The 15059-nt window shown below is 44.6% G+C and overlaps 1 protein-coding gene across 5 annotated transcripts in view; it reads left to right on the top strand.

The window, feature by feature from the left end:
- Nucleotides 1-13625, top strand: part of MPP7 (MAGUK p55 scaffold protein 7) — a 293702-nt gene extending 280077 nt beyond the window's left edge. For all 5 annotated transcript variants that reach the window (XM_054020780.1, XM_054020779.1, XM_054020782.1 and 2 more), the window contains 2 exons: nt 7906-8049; nt 10298-13625. In XM_054020780.1, the coding sequence (XP_053876755.1) occupies nt 7906-8049; nt 10298-10477 (324 nt within the window). In that variant the 3' untranslated portion in view covers nt 10478-13625. The remainder of the gene's footprint in view (nt 1-7905; nt 8050-10297) is intronic.
- The last annotated feature ends 1434 nt before the right edge of the window (nt 13626-15059 follow it).

Here is a 15059-nt window from a genome sequence, read left to right as displayed (position 1 = left end):
AGGCCACACACCCCTACTTTTACTCTATCACCTCCTGCTTCTAAGAGGCACTTTTGATACCTTGGTCAAGGGCATCAAGCAATCCATTCCACTCCGAATCAGCTGTTGTGCGACTACCCCCTCTTTGGAGATTGACTGTCCCACTACTTAGCCTGGGAATTTCTTACCTCAGACAAGTAGATATTAGAGAATGTCAATATCTCTATCCACTTCCTTTTCATCCTAGTGGGTTACTCTATCCACTTCCTTTTCATCCCTCTTTCCAATCCTCCCCCCGTCCTCCTTCATGGACACGTCTCACGAGGAACTCCTAAGTCAAGAAGTTTATTCTCTTCTCCTGTGAACAATAGAACTGGTTCTACCAGAGTTCATCGGAAGAAGGTTCTATTCCAATTATGTCCTTGTTCTCAAGAAAGATGAAGGATGGAGACCAACCGTTGCGCTCAGGATCTTGAACAATTGCGTCCTAGCATAACACTTCAGAATGGTGACACTTGCTACCATAATCCCATCCTTAGACCCAGAAGACTGGTTCATTGCCCTTGACCTAGAGGATGCTTACTTTCATGTAGCTATCCACCTCTCCCACAAACGCTTCCTATGTTTTGTAATAGGTGTGGATCACTGTCATTATCGAGTTCTCCCCTTTGGACTCTGTGCAGCCCCAAGGGCGTTCACAAAGATTCTCTCAGTGGTAGTGACTTGGCTCTGCCAGTGGGGAATATCAGCATTCCCATACTTGGACAGCTGGCTTCTCAGAGGCCAATCACCCCAAGAGGTCCAGTCGGCAATGTCCAGGTCATAACACTATTCCAATCTCTGAGCCCACAAGAAATCTGTGCTAACTTCAGTACAGCACACGCCAAACAGCAAGAGCAATTGGAGAGAGATTCTCCAAAGAGAGATTCTCCACCCTATCCCATCTAATCTCAACATTACAATTCAGCCCACAAATAACCTAAGGATTTGCCTACAGATGTTGGGCCACATGTCGGTCACCACATATGATATTCCCCATACAAGGATGCACCTCAGTTACCTCCAGACATGACTAAGAGTAGTGTATACCCCAGTCAGACAATCTTCTCCAGACACATGTCAGTGTCTCGGGAAGGTACTCTCTATATGGTGGAAAGACCCGTGGAAAATCTCTGTTTGAATCCCATTCATACATCCAGCATCTTTGAAGACCCTCGTAACAGATGTGTCTCACCTACAGGGAGACAAAGCACAGGGTAAGTGTGACGAACTGGGCCTGTTCTCACGGTGGTCTGTGAATGCTGACAGGGGAGTGTTCTGGGATAGTCTGCATTGCAGGATGGGATCTGCCCGAGGGCGCCCGAGGGCGCATACCTGAGTGTGTAACATGAGAACCCAGGAAGGGGTTGAAGGGGAGGCGACTCCTTAGCCCGGGAAACTGAACAAAGGCTGTGGGAGGGGTCGCTGAAAGGAGAGTGCTGGAAGCAGGCAGGGAGAGAGGGCTGGGGGGCATAGATGGCTCTGACCTCCCAAGGGGGGCTGGGCTTGGATGCCCGGGGACCCCAAGATGGACCTAACTGAGGGGGTCCCTGTTGTCTGTGCCTGCAAGACCTGTCTTGGACTGTATTCCTGTCATCCAAATAAACCTTCTGCTTTACTGGCTGGCTGAGAGTCATGGTGAATCGCAGGAAGCCGGGGGTGCAGGGCCCTGAGTCCCCCAATACTCCGTGACAACTGGTGGCAGCGGTGGGATCTACTGCACCCCGTGGACGGCGCTTCCTGCAGTAAGTGACTGGGGAGCAGTAAAACGAAGGGGGATTGACGGGGACCAGGCGTGCTGAAGAGTGAGAGAGAGACGGTTATTACCCCTGGGAGTGTGTGACCAGCGAGAAGGACTTTTGCAGTAACAGGGTCCCCCGGGGGGATCGCAGCGAGTGGTCCCAGGGGCGGAGGAGTCTGCAGCTCGACCCTGGCAGAGAGGTGGTGACCTCGAGAAGGGCTGGCACACTAGGGGGCCCCCTGGGAACTGTGGGGAGCTGTGAGCACACAGGCCGGTGAGTGGCCAGCAGGAAGATGTATGCCAAGCGGCTTAAGAGCGACCTGGTGGAGCTGTGCAAGCAGAGGCGGCTGCGCATTGGGAGGCTCACCAAAGAACAGCTCATTGCCCAGCTGGAGGCGGAAGATCGCGCGAATGAACTGATCCCTGTGTCTCAGGGAAGCAGCCTGGCAAATGCAGCGCAGGCACCAGTGTCTGCCTCAGCTGGGAGTGGTCAGCCGGCTGCTGAGGGCTTCCCGAGACCCCTCCTTCCTATGCCTAGGGGAAGGGTGGGGAGGAGCCCAGCAAATACCGAAGGCGCCGTGAACCCCCCGGCCAGCAGGGGGTCCCCCCGACGAAGCCCACCGGCCAGCAGAGGATCCTCCCGGCGGCGTTCGGCATCCGGGGAGCGGAATTGGCTGGAATGGGAGAAAGAGCTAAAACTGAGAGAGCTGGAGGATCGTGAACAACAGAGACAGCATGAAGAGAGACAGCGTCAGCATGAACGGGAGGAGAAAGAGAGACAGCATCAGCGTGAAGAGAGACAGCGTCAGCATGAACGGGAGGAGAAAGAGAGACAGCATCAGCGTGAACGGGAGGAGAATGAGAGACAGCGTCAGCATGACCTGGAACTGGCGAGATTGAAGGGCAGCGAACCCCCGGCTGCGGTGAGTGAGGGGGGACCCAGGACTGCACGGAGCTTTGATAAGTGCATCATGGCCCCATACAAGGAGGGGGAGGACATGGATGACTTCCTGGAGGCCTTTGAGACGGCCTGCGAGCTGCACCGTGTGGACCCCGCGGACAGACTCCGGGTCCTTACCCCCTTACTGGACCCCAAATCCGTGGCATTGTACCGCCAACTGGGAGAGGCAGAGAAAGGGGACTACGAACTATTCAAAAGGGCCCTGCTACGAGAGTTTGGGCTGACTCCTGAGATGTACCGGGAAAGGTTCCGGAGTCAAGATAAAACCCCTGAGATCTCATATCTGCAACTAGCCGCCCGCATGGAGAGATACGCCAGCAAGTGGGCTGGTGGGGCCCAGACGAAGGAGGACCTGATTAAACTGCTGGTACTGGAGCAACTGTATGACCGGTGCCCATCCGACCTGAGGCTGTGGTTGGTGGACAGAAAGCCAGAGAACCCGCGACACGCCGGGCAGCTGGCTGATGAGTTTGTAAAGAGCCGGTCAGGAGATAAAAGGGAGGAGTCCCAAAGGAACAGTCCCACCACAACGCAGAGAGAGAGTCACCATGGGACCTCCCCATGGGAAAATACAGAAAAAACCCATCAGAGGGGAGCATCCGGCATCAGGACCATCCGACCTACTCAAGGGGACCCATGGGACATGGGCTGCTACCACTGTGGCCAAAAGGGCCACATACGGGCCCAGTGCCCTAGGCTCAGGGACAGACTGAGCAGACCGAACCCACAGAGGGTTAACTGGGTAGAGACCCAGCCCGGCGAAAGGCAGCATTCCCAGGGAAGAGGGGCTGGCAGAGTACCACCTGCTAAGGAGGGAGGAGAGCTCCAGGCCAGCTCCTCTAGGGGGCTGGATGCTCCAGACTCAGGGTTTTTGGTTTATATGGTAGGCGCGGGGCTGTCCCTCCGGAGAGAGTACCTTGTTCCCCTGGAAGTGGATGGGAGGAAGGTCAATGGATACTGGGATACGGGCGCAGAGGTGACGCTGGCCCGGCCCGAGGTGGTGGCCCCCGATCAGGTGGTGCCCAACACCTACCTGACCCTGACGGGGGTGGGCGGAACACCAGTCAAAGTACCCGTGGCAAGGGTACACCTGAAGTGGGGGGCCAAGGAGGGCCCCAAGGATGTGGGGGTACACCCGTATTTGCCCACTGAGGTATTGATGGGGGGGGACCTGGAGAACTGGCCAAGCAACCCCCAAAGGGCACTGGTTGTGACCCGCAGTCAGAGCCGGCGAGGGGCACTGCGCCCTGGCCTTGGGGGGGGTGCCTTGCCTGAGGCGCAGGACCCTAACCTGGTGGGGAGGGAACGCCCAGGGACACGGCTCAGGGAGGCTGCAGCTTCAGGCCCAGCGGGCGAGGAAGAGCAGGTGGCCATCCCTGTCCCAGCTGCTGAGTTCCAGGCCGAGTTACAGAGAGACCCCTCCTTGCGGAAGATAAGGGACCTAGCCGACCTCAATGCGGTACAGACCATGGGATGAGGTGGCCGGAAAAGGTTCCTGTGGGAGAAGGGGTTCCTGTACCGAGAATGGGCTCCCCCAGGGGAAATGGAGTCAGGGGGGATCAGGAGGCAGCTGGTGGTACCCCAGAAGTATCGCCGCCAGCTGCTGTGCCGGGCCCATGATATTCCCCTCTCAGGGCACCAGGGAACCTGGCGTACCCAGCAGAGGCTGCTACGGAGCTTTTACTGGCCTGGGGTCTTTGTTACTGTCCGACAGTACTGCGGATCCTGTGACCCCTGTCAGAGGGGGAGGAAGGCCTGGGACAAGGGGAAAACAGCTTTAGGACCCTTGCCCAGCATAAAGGATCCTTTCCAGAGGGTGGCCAAGGTTAAAAGGGCGGCTCTAAACCAAGAGAGCCCAAAGCACAGACCTCCAGACTGGAGCGCTGGGAGAAGACCACAGCCCAGTTGGAACCCCAGAGGTATGGGGGTGGGAAAAGGGCACAGGCCGCATAAACCTTCCCACATGCGAACTGCGAGTGCCATCAAGCACCCCGACCTAAGGGGGGGCGTGAAACTGAAGGGGCCTGGTGTAATTCCCACCAAGGAACTGGAGGGATGCGGGGGCATCCATGGGAACGGGGGTAGGTTCGAACTTCCCCGGGTCACTGGCTAAAGTGACCCTGCTCAGTTCGGTCTCGAAGGGGGGAGAGATGTGACGAACTGGGCCTGTTCTCACGGTGGTCTGTGAATGCTGACAGGGGAGTGTTCTGGGATAGTCTGCATTGCAGGATGGGATCTGCCCGAGGGCGCCCGAGGGCGCATACCTGAGTGTGTAACATGAGAACCCAGGAAGGGGTTGAAGGGGAGGCGACTCCTTAGCCCGGGAAACTGAACAAAGGCTGTGGGAGGGGTCGCTGAAAGGAGAGTGCTGGAAGCAGGCAGGGAGAGAGAGCTGGGGGGCATAGATGGCTCTGACCTCCCAAGGGGGGCTGGGCTTGGATGCCCGGGGACCCCAAGATGGACCTAACTGAGGGGGTCCCTGTTGTCTGTGCCTGCAAGACCTGTCTTGGACTGTATTCCTGTCATCCAAATAAACCTTCTGCTTTACTGGCTGGCTGAGAGTCATGGTGAATCGCAGGAAGCCGGGGGTGCAGGGCCCTGAGTCCCCCAATACTCCGTGACAGCAAGTGGTCAGCATAGGAATTGGCACTACATATCAATATCGTGGAGCTAAGAACAGTGGATATGCTTGCCAACTTTTCCTCTAGGCCATATGAGATGACCCAATCAGAGTAATGCTGGACAACAGGGCAGTGATGTATTACATCAACTGCCAGGATTCGGCAAGATCCCAGTCCTTATGTGCAGTATCACTGAAGTTGTGGAACTGGTGCATTTCTCATCAGATAGAAATCAGCAGTTTATCTGCTAGGCCTCCACAATGTAATTGCAACTGCTTAAGCAGACACTTCTGCCAAAATCATAAATGGGAGCTCAAAAACTCTGTCTTCCAGAGCATCTTCCTGACCTGAGGTATACCAGGGTAGATCTCTTCGCCAACACAAACAATGCAAAATGTCTATTTGGCTCCATGGGAGGTTATGGTCACAACTCTCCTATGGATGCCCTAATAACACCATGTCCCCGTACCCTTCTTTATGCTTACCCACCTATACCGCTAGCCCTAAAGACCTCCCTCAAGCTGTGCTGAGAAGGAGACAGAGCTATCATCATAGCACCTGCTTGGCCAAGACAGGTGTGGTGCTCAAACCTCATCCACCTCTCAAGGTTAACACCATTCAGGCTTCATATCGTGAAGGACCTCTTGACATAAAACTCAGGGACCTTCATCCTTCCCAACTCCTCCTCCCTGAATCTGAGAGCATGGCTCCTCAGTGGCTCCCAGCATGGAGTTAACCTTTTCAGGTAGAGTTCAGTCAGTTCTCTTATCCAGTAGAAAGCCCAGTACTCTCAAGACTTATCTCCAAAAGTGGAAACATTTCCGATCCTGCTGCTTCCTCCCATCTTCTCAAGCCTTGGAAGTTCCATTTTCCAAGACCTTGGACTACCTATTGGAATTAAAAACAAAGTCTCCGATGAACTCTTTCAGGGTACATCTGACCATTCACTCATCCAGGGCTTTTCAGTCTCTGCCCACTCTACAGCAGTCAGATTTCTCAAGGGTCTATACAACCTCTTTCCTCCCGTTTGATACCTGGCTCCCCAAGGGACCTCAGACTAGTTCTAATCATCCTAAGGAAACACCCCTTTTAACCAATGGCTACCCATTCCCTCCAGACTTTTTTTCCTAATTGCCATCACCTCAGCAAGATGAATGGGGAAGCCGGGAGCACTCAAGACTGACCTACCATACACCACCTTTTACAAAGACAAAAGTTATACTAAGTCCCCTCCTCAGAATATAACATAACTAGGCGACTGACCTGCTAGTGTTCTACCCAAAACCTCATGGCGCCACAGAGGAATCAAGTCTTCATTCACTGGAAGTCAGAAGGGCCCTTACCTTCTATCTGGATAGGACTAAAACCTTCTGGACCTCTTCCAGCCTATTTGTATTGTTTGCAGAAAGGATGAAGGGCCAACTGATTTCCACACACAGGCTGTCTAAGTGGGTTTCAGGTTGCATCTTGACCTGCTATGAAAATGCAAGTGTGCAGGGATGGTGTCCCTAGCCTCCATTTTCCAGAAGCTGGGAATGGGTAATAAGGAATGGATTACTTGATGATTTTCTGTTCATTCCCTCTGGGGCACCTGGCATTGGCAACTCTCGGAAGACAGGATACTCTGCTAGATGGACCTTTGGTCTAACCCAGTATGGCCGTTCTTATACAGACCCCTCATAGAATGACAGCACATTCGACTAGACCTCAGTTCATATCTATAGGTCTACTGAGGGACGTTCCCATCATAGAAATCAGCAGGACTGTGACATGGTCTTCTATACATATATTTGCCAAGCATTACACCATCTGACCAGCTTGCAGAGGTGACACCATCTTTAGTGATTCAGTCCTCCAAACTATCCTAGACTTTTCATCTCAGCACCCACCACCTTGATGAGTTACTGCTTGGGAATTTCCTACGGTAGAGCACCTATAAGGACAAAACATCTCAAAGAACTCAAGTTACTGTAAGGTAAGTAACCTCTCCCTTAATAGGCAACAATCATCTGATCCTCCTGTGAAGCATAAACAGCAGCACGGAATGAACCTGTGTCTTAAAGGTTTGAGGAGAATCAGTGGTTGTCCTCTTATCACAGTGCCCTTTTGCTCTTGGGCTGCAGAAAGCCTTTTCTGTTATCTTTGGAATGTGGCAATAGGAAGTCTTACCCTTCCTAGAATCAGCTATTAAATAATCTGCTACTCCTCCCTGGTGCATCAACTAAAAACCCTTTTGTCCCACTTAATTTTTCTAATTACTAACACCACCACTGTGAATGGCCAATAACAGTGCATTGGCTTTACTTCTGCCAGACTGATCAGATTTACCAACACTGGCAACTTTCGTTGAAATCAAAATTTTTCTTGCCATTCAAGTAGCAATAGGCGATGCAAAGAATAAATGCTGTTTAAGAAAGTAGGATGCTAATGAATGACATGTATATTTCAAGAGATGCTTTATAGTTTTAGTGTCATAGCAGAGGCTTCTTTTGTTGTTGCAAACTCCAGAGCAAGGAATGAATTCAAACCCTGTTACTAATTAATTATAATTTTCCCCTTCTCAGACAGTGAAGCATTTAAGAACATTAGAATTTAAACCATTTGTGATATTTATAAAGCCTCCATCACTTGAGCGTTTGAGAGAGACCAGAAAAAATGCCAAGATTATTTCAAGCAAAGATGAAAAAGTGGCTGCAAAACCTTTCACAGTAAGTATGTTTAGAATCCGTAAGAATATGAGATGTAGTCAAGAGTTTTTGTAACTGTTTATCTTGAAGATGAGGACGCTGAATGCCTTTAGAACTTAATGGAACTTGTGCCTCAAAACGTTTAAGTGTGTGTATGTCTATGTATACATATTATTTGTGTTTGGGTAAATTGCATGCCCAGTCTCTTTGGTGCCATAAGCCTAGTAGGGTGATTTAATTGCGTGATTCACTTTTGCAGAGCTACATTGGACTTGAGCTTATTTCATTTCATGCTATCACAACTCAGGCAAAAAATTATTTTTAGAGGAAATAATGCTATTGTCTTCAACATAAATAATACTGTTACAGTGTTAAGAAAAATCAGAAGGGTTTTTTACGAAGGTACATTGGGTTTTCTTTAATTTAGATATTACTGTGACCCAGAAACCTCTTGGTGCTAACAGGCAGAGGGGGTGCATAGCATTTTACAGGAGTCAGATGTATATATATTAAGTGTACCAAAGGGTGGCATGTGAGATCTCTACCAAGAGCCCACTAGTTGTCATAATCATTGCAAAATGTATGTATGGACAGTGTTTAAGGAATTAGGAATCTGTACTTAAAATTATGTTCTTAACTTACGCGAGTTAAGGCAAATCACCAGAAAGTGATAAACATGCTCCTGTCAGGTAGGAGGGAAGAGATGCTTCTCTCTCTCTCTGGCTGGTCATATGTGTATTGTCTGCTTCACAATCTAGGTTTATCTACAGACTGAGCCCAATGCTAATCAAGAGATAGTAAAAAATTGACAAGAAACAGGCACCCAAGAAAAAAACAACCAGCAGGGGCATCTGTCTATGAGAAAAGATAACAAATTGGAGTGGGGGGTATAATTGGGGGTACAGAGAGACACTCAGGATCTTTTCCACTGAGAAGGCAATCTGACCGTGTGACTTGTCTCATGAATGGAAGATCATAGCCAAACCTGGCTGTAATATGCTGGTAGGATTTTGGGTGAGCTTTTGTTCTACAAGACATGACAGTAACTAGTTCAATAAGTCTAGGTTCTAGAGTTCATGTTATATTTTTATTTTATATGTTACCATTTGTTTCCAATTTTTTACTTGCTATCATTGGGCTCTCTACTCTTTGTTAAATATAGTTTTGCTTGTTTTCACCATAAACATATGCAAGTGTTGCATGTTAAGTGGAGCTGTGATCTTAAGATGTAACTGGTAAGGTCGGGGAGGTACTGTTCCTTTGGAAGCAGCAAATCTCTGAATTCTGAGTGTGTCCAGTGGACCAGGAGCTGGACACTTTAGAGCAGTGGTTCTCAAACTATTGTACTGGTGACCCCTTTCACATAGCAAGCCTCTGAGTCAACCCCCCTTATAAATTAAAAACACTTTTTTATACATTTAACACTGTTATAAATGCTGGAAGCAAAGCAGGGTTTAGGGTGGAGGCTGACAGCTCCCGACCCCCAGTTTGAGAACCCCTGCTTTAGGGGGATGCTCAGGGGTTGGTGTGTGCCTATCTCTAATCTGCAGAGGGACAACAGAGCCTGGGCACAATGGGAGTGCTTGTGTTTCCCACGGCCAGTGGAGTTAGGGAGCTGACCCCCAGCAAACACAGACAAGGCTTCCTCATACTAAGGGCAAGTGATAGCGAGATGCCTGACAACCCTGGGGTACCTCGGGAAGAGTCACAGTTACTATTATTTTTTACTTCTGTTTAAAAAATAATAATCCAAACAATCCAAACAAAAAAACAAAACAAAAACTTCTACACGTGTATGTATAGAGAAAAATAGAAAACATGTTAAAGGTACCTTTGAAAAAGTAAAGCCCATGCTCAAATAAATCCCTTGCTAATAGCAACCGGAGACTTAGGTAATGCAGTTGTTAGTGCACCATTAATGTAAACAGCTAAAAACATTTTTCCACTGGCATTTCTACCACAGAAATTTCTCTGTAATTATCAATTAGTGGCTAACTACACTGCTATAAGGGAAAAGGGGAAAGAATTGCCTTGTGAGGCTAAACCTAGTTGTGAAAATATTCAGAGAATTAATTTGAAATGATGGTTTCTGAAAAGTTCATGGTCAGTGGCACAATTTCCATCTACTGGCTTAACTGAATATGTGAAATATATGAAATAAACTGAATATATGAAATTAAATAAAACAGTCTATGTAAATTTGCATTTGACACTGATGTGAATTGATTCAATTGTACTTTTGACTGACTTCTTATACTGATTTTCTTAGGAAGAAGATTTTCAAGAAATGATTAAATCTGCACAGATGATGGAAAGCCAATACGGCCATCTCTTTGACAAAGTTATAGTCAACGATGACCTCACCACAGCTTACAATGAGTTGAAAGCAACATTTGACAAATTGGAAACAGAGACCTTTTGGGTTCCAGTCAGCTGGTTGCATTCATAACACTATAAATAAGGAATATAAATGATGATAGTTCATAATCTTTTTAATAAAGTGCATGGCTGGAACTCAATTAGTTGCCATTTAATTGGTGTGAGGATTTTCTAACTTTGGCAGACTGACATGTAGTTAAGGACTTGGTGTAATTGGAATGCAGGTCTTCTTTTTCTGTATCTTTAAACCATCCTGTTCAGAATTTGGGGACAATAAAATCACATTGAATCCAAGTCTTATCAGATGCAATATACTGAGCTAGTAGTGCACCCAAAACTACTAAACGCCTTGTTACTGTTTACATATAAATCTCCAAGTTGAGTTTTGTTAATGGAGGGGTAGCACAGATATTAATTAATGCTGTGGTGATCTCAAACATAGCTACTGCCATATAAAGTTGCACATGAGCACTTGGAGGTTATCGTACTTTAACTAAGAGCTTAAGAGAACTAAAACAGGCAAAAATGGCAAATATTTCTCTGGTTAGGAAGGACATCAGAGTTTTAACTGGGTTAAGTATCAAGAGAGGTTGTTTTACTTTCTTAAAAGTGTGAGCTTTAGCTTATGTGTACAGAGTGATCCTAGTGTTCATTTGTATTTAAATTTTTCACCAAAAGAGAGAAGTAAAGTATTCAGTGGCTTATTGTAAAATGCGCTGTAAAAGAGCTACAGTTGTCTGCTGCTACTGTTCTGCTGTGAGTATGCAGGTCTTGAAACTCTTTGCATGCATGCTTTGCGGCACAACAACTTGGGAATATTTATCTGAATAAGGGAAAATATAGGTTATTTAAATGTATATAATTTAAAAAATCTTTGTGAGTTAATCTTCTATAAGATCAGAGGTATATTGGTATGAATAGCTGTGTAGTAGTAAGGGTGTGTGGGGGTTTTGTTTTTGTTTTTTTTTTACTTTAAATCAACTTCAGACATTTCTAGTGTTCTTTAAAATACTTTTAACTTATTAGCAGAAAATTATTAGGGGAAATCTTTGAGTAAGCAGTTGCAGTGCAGTGCATGAATTGCTTTTATTAAAAAATACATAGCAATATTTGTTTTGAAAAATATATAATGTCAAAATGCACTGTTTTAAATTTGAAAGCTTTTCTTTGAGTTTATACTTGTAAACTTCACTACAAAAAAAATTATTCATCTTTAACACTGCCCAGATACATTTGAAACCTCAGATAGCTTTCTGTGTAATAGAATAAGCAAATATATGGTAAATCATGTATATTTAACGTAGGTAACCTCGCATTTTTCTTGATTTACTACTGATATGCAGCAAGTGAGTACACACGTAATGAAAGAGTAAAGCATGTGTATTAATTGTGCAAGTGAATTTGTAATATAGATGCAGTGTGTGAATGAACTTGCTAACTTAGATCATCACATCTGTAGCATTCAAACAGGAAGCAGAGTTATTTTACGTTAGCATAAAGAAAAAAGAACTCAGTGAAACTTATATTTGTGAAGGGGTTGGAAAAGGATATTAAGTTTTTTAATTTCTCATCAGCGTGATCATTTCTAAATAACAGGTTAGTAGGTGCCTGTAATTAGAAACACCGTCTTTGTAAATTAAATCAACATTCCATGTAAATATTTTAGTTTATATGCTGATAAAGCCATCAGCTCTGGGCAGTTGTATCCTAAATGCATATTTGGCCTTGGGGTCATTGAATTTGGTTTAAAATTAGGTGAAACAATTGAAATAGAGCAACAACAAAAAATTAAGAGTTTTTGAATGTTTGTACTGGAATTATTGACATATATTATATCTCACTATTGACACGTATACTGTAGTTGAACAGCCTAATGTAACTTCAAACATATCTGTCAGATTTCACTATTTTTTCTGGTGGACTTAAGGTTGTTTGTAACATAAATAACATCTCAGTGATTTATATTAATTGCATGAAAATCACAGTCATAGTGTGGGCTGGAGAAATGTTCTCTATTTTTTAATTATTCAAAATGTAATTATTTTTACAGGGAATGTTCTTCAGCAAATCACTAGAGTCCTACACCAGCAAGATGCTGAGTGCCCTCACTTTCTTTTGCAGACAGCAATAGCTGAGGGTGCTCTGCACCTCTCAGGATCTGGTCCTTTTATATCAGGGGAGGGTCAGTCTTATTAAACAATATGCTAATACTGCTAGTAAACTGTAGCGCATCAGACCACTATTGTACTATATCTTTTAAATAAGGGAACTGTTTTTGCCCTCTGGGAAACAGACCCTGTAATGGTCTGAAAACCCTGTTAGAAACAGAGGGGTTCTGGCTGCCCTGCAGCCTTGTTACCGGCGCTGTAGTGTCCTTTTGAAACAATTTTAAGACTTATTCCCATGTTGGTAGGGTCTAGGAGGGCCTCATACAATATGCGTACTTTGTGGGGTGATAGACTGAAAGCTCCACACACTTTGTCCCTTTTACAGAGAGACTTGCTTTCTGATCCTCTGTGTGGCAATGTTAATATTTAACACAGGGTGGTCACATACCTATTTCCTAGCAAGAAGATAATTTAATTGTTCTGGTGGTGAGAGAACAAGGACAAATGAAACCATGTATACACACAGCAAACAAAAGGAATAAAGTGTGGGGGAATCTTTAAGCTCCTAGAAATAAGTTTGTAATGAGTTATTAGAAAGGAGAATGGGACAGCCCATTCCAATAAATCTCTCTTTAAAAACTAGCATTATTGCAGTGTGTTCTCACCAAGAAAAGTAGAGGCTTCCATATATGGTACTAGGTCAAGACAAAAAATGTTTTAGCTTGACAGTTTTATTAATTGGACAACAGCATGCCCATTTTACTGAATTACAAACCCACTTCTTGATAAACTTCCTCCATTACAATAAAAATAATGTATTGTATGTTTCTGACTTGTAAGGTTTTATGGATAAAGGTGACAAAACATGTCTTAAATATTATGCATATTCAGTTTGTGCTGTTTGGTTTTTAGATAATTGAATGTTTTTACATCCAAGTACAGATATTTTTATTGTATTTTTGCTGTTTTCCATAGTAAAACAAATGTTAACATTTTATACTATTGTATCCAGCTCTATACTTGAAGTTGCCATCAATTCAGACATTGATGTCATGCCTGAAATCTCATTTTACCTTCTTATGCAGAACAATAAATTATTGATATAATCGATCATTGAATATGGGTGTTTTTTTTTTAAACCTGAACAGGATAGTTTACTGTGTAACTCATAAGAATGACTTAAACGATAAAACATTTATCTAATAATCTGTCTCTTATAGCTCTTCATCCTAAATGCAACCATTAAAACAATAACTTTTAAATGAATACCATGGAAAAAGGATTAAAACCCTTCATTTATCAATGCTGTTGTTGACATTTTCTCTCAACAGACTTTTTCCTCTCCTTGCCCCTTTCCAAAAATTAACTCTCCTCTTTCGGACAGTAAAAGTAGGAAGGAAGTACAGCATAAGGACAATGGGCCAAATGCAGAGGAGGTATGCAAGGTGTGATGCAGGTAAGGTACACGCCTGTACTAGGTGTAATAGAGTCTAAGTGAGTGTCAAAGCTGGTGTACTTTTCATGCTGTAATATGGGGATGTATAAAGAGAAGAGTATAGAAAGAAAAGCAACTAACAGGAAGGTATAAGATTAATTAAGCCATACCATTGCTAAGTTTAGACTGAGTTACAGTGGCAGGTAATTTATATCACCTTACATGTCACTCAGATTCATAGTTTAAATAAAATCTAAAATATAGCTTTGAAATCCGAACTACTATAGTGATTTCTCAGGAGCAATAAGATAGATTTTTGTCTATTTCAATGTTGAAAGTCTTTTGTACTTGCTAGTTGACTGGTTTACTTTCTAGCAAACGAGATCGATAGTAATATTATCACAACAGGAGCTCTGATTGAAAAACAACTGAAAATAGATTGAAGAAATAAATTCTTTTCTTTAAGAGGATATCTTATAAATTTCCAGATTATATAATTTAAATGTTTTTTTGGAAATTAGATTTTTATGTCTTGTTACATTAAATAGCACAGTACAAGTGAGACAGAATGGAGTTGTGGAAAGGTGAATACTTTTTTTAACCAGTATCTGCATCTGAAAAAAACAGCCATACTGATTACTTTTTATAACCAAATTACAAACCAGATTGGTTTCTCGGAAAATTGCATGGAATGATTTAGGTTTCTATAACATTTTGAGTTGTTGATTATTTAGCATTTTTTTAAAAGTGGGTAAATGCTGACTTAATACACCTCTTCCTCGATATAACGCTGTCCTCGGGAGCCAAAAAATCTTACTGCGTTATAGGTGAAACCGCATTATATTGAACTTGCTTTGATCCGCCGGAAGGCGCAGCCCCGCCCATCCCGGAGCACTGCTTTACCACGTTATATAAGAATTCGTGTTATATCGGGTCACGTTATATTGGGGTAGAGGTGTATTGATGTTTGCTGTTACCCTTCTTACAGAGATATACCTAAATCTGTTAAAACTTAATAGTTTTCAGAAATTAAGTTAGAAAGACTCAGAAGTTGCAAAATGTACAATTTCAGTACCATGAATATTCAAAAACAAAAGCAATAGCTTCAG

The sequence above is a fragment of the Malaclemys terrapin genome, chromosome 2, assembly GCF_027887155.1.
Source record: "Malaclemys terrapin pileata isolate rMalTer1 chromosome 2, rMalTer1.hap1, whole genome shotgun sequence".
Taxonomy (NCBI): Eukaryota; Metazoa; Chordata; order Testudines; family Emydidae; genus Malaclemys; species Malaclemys terrapin.
The sequence above is the reverse complement of the archived record's forward strand: the minus strand, read 5'-3'. Positions and strand labels throughout refer to the sequence as shown.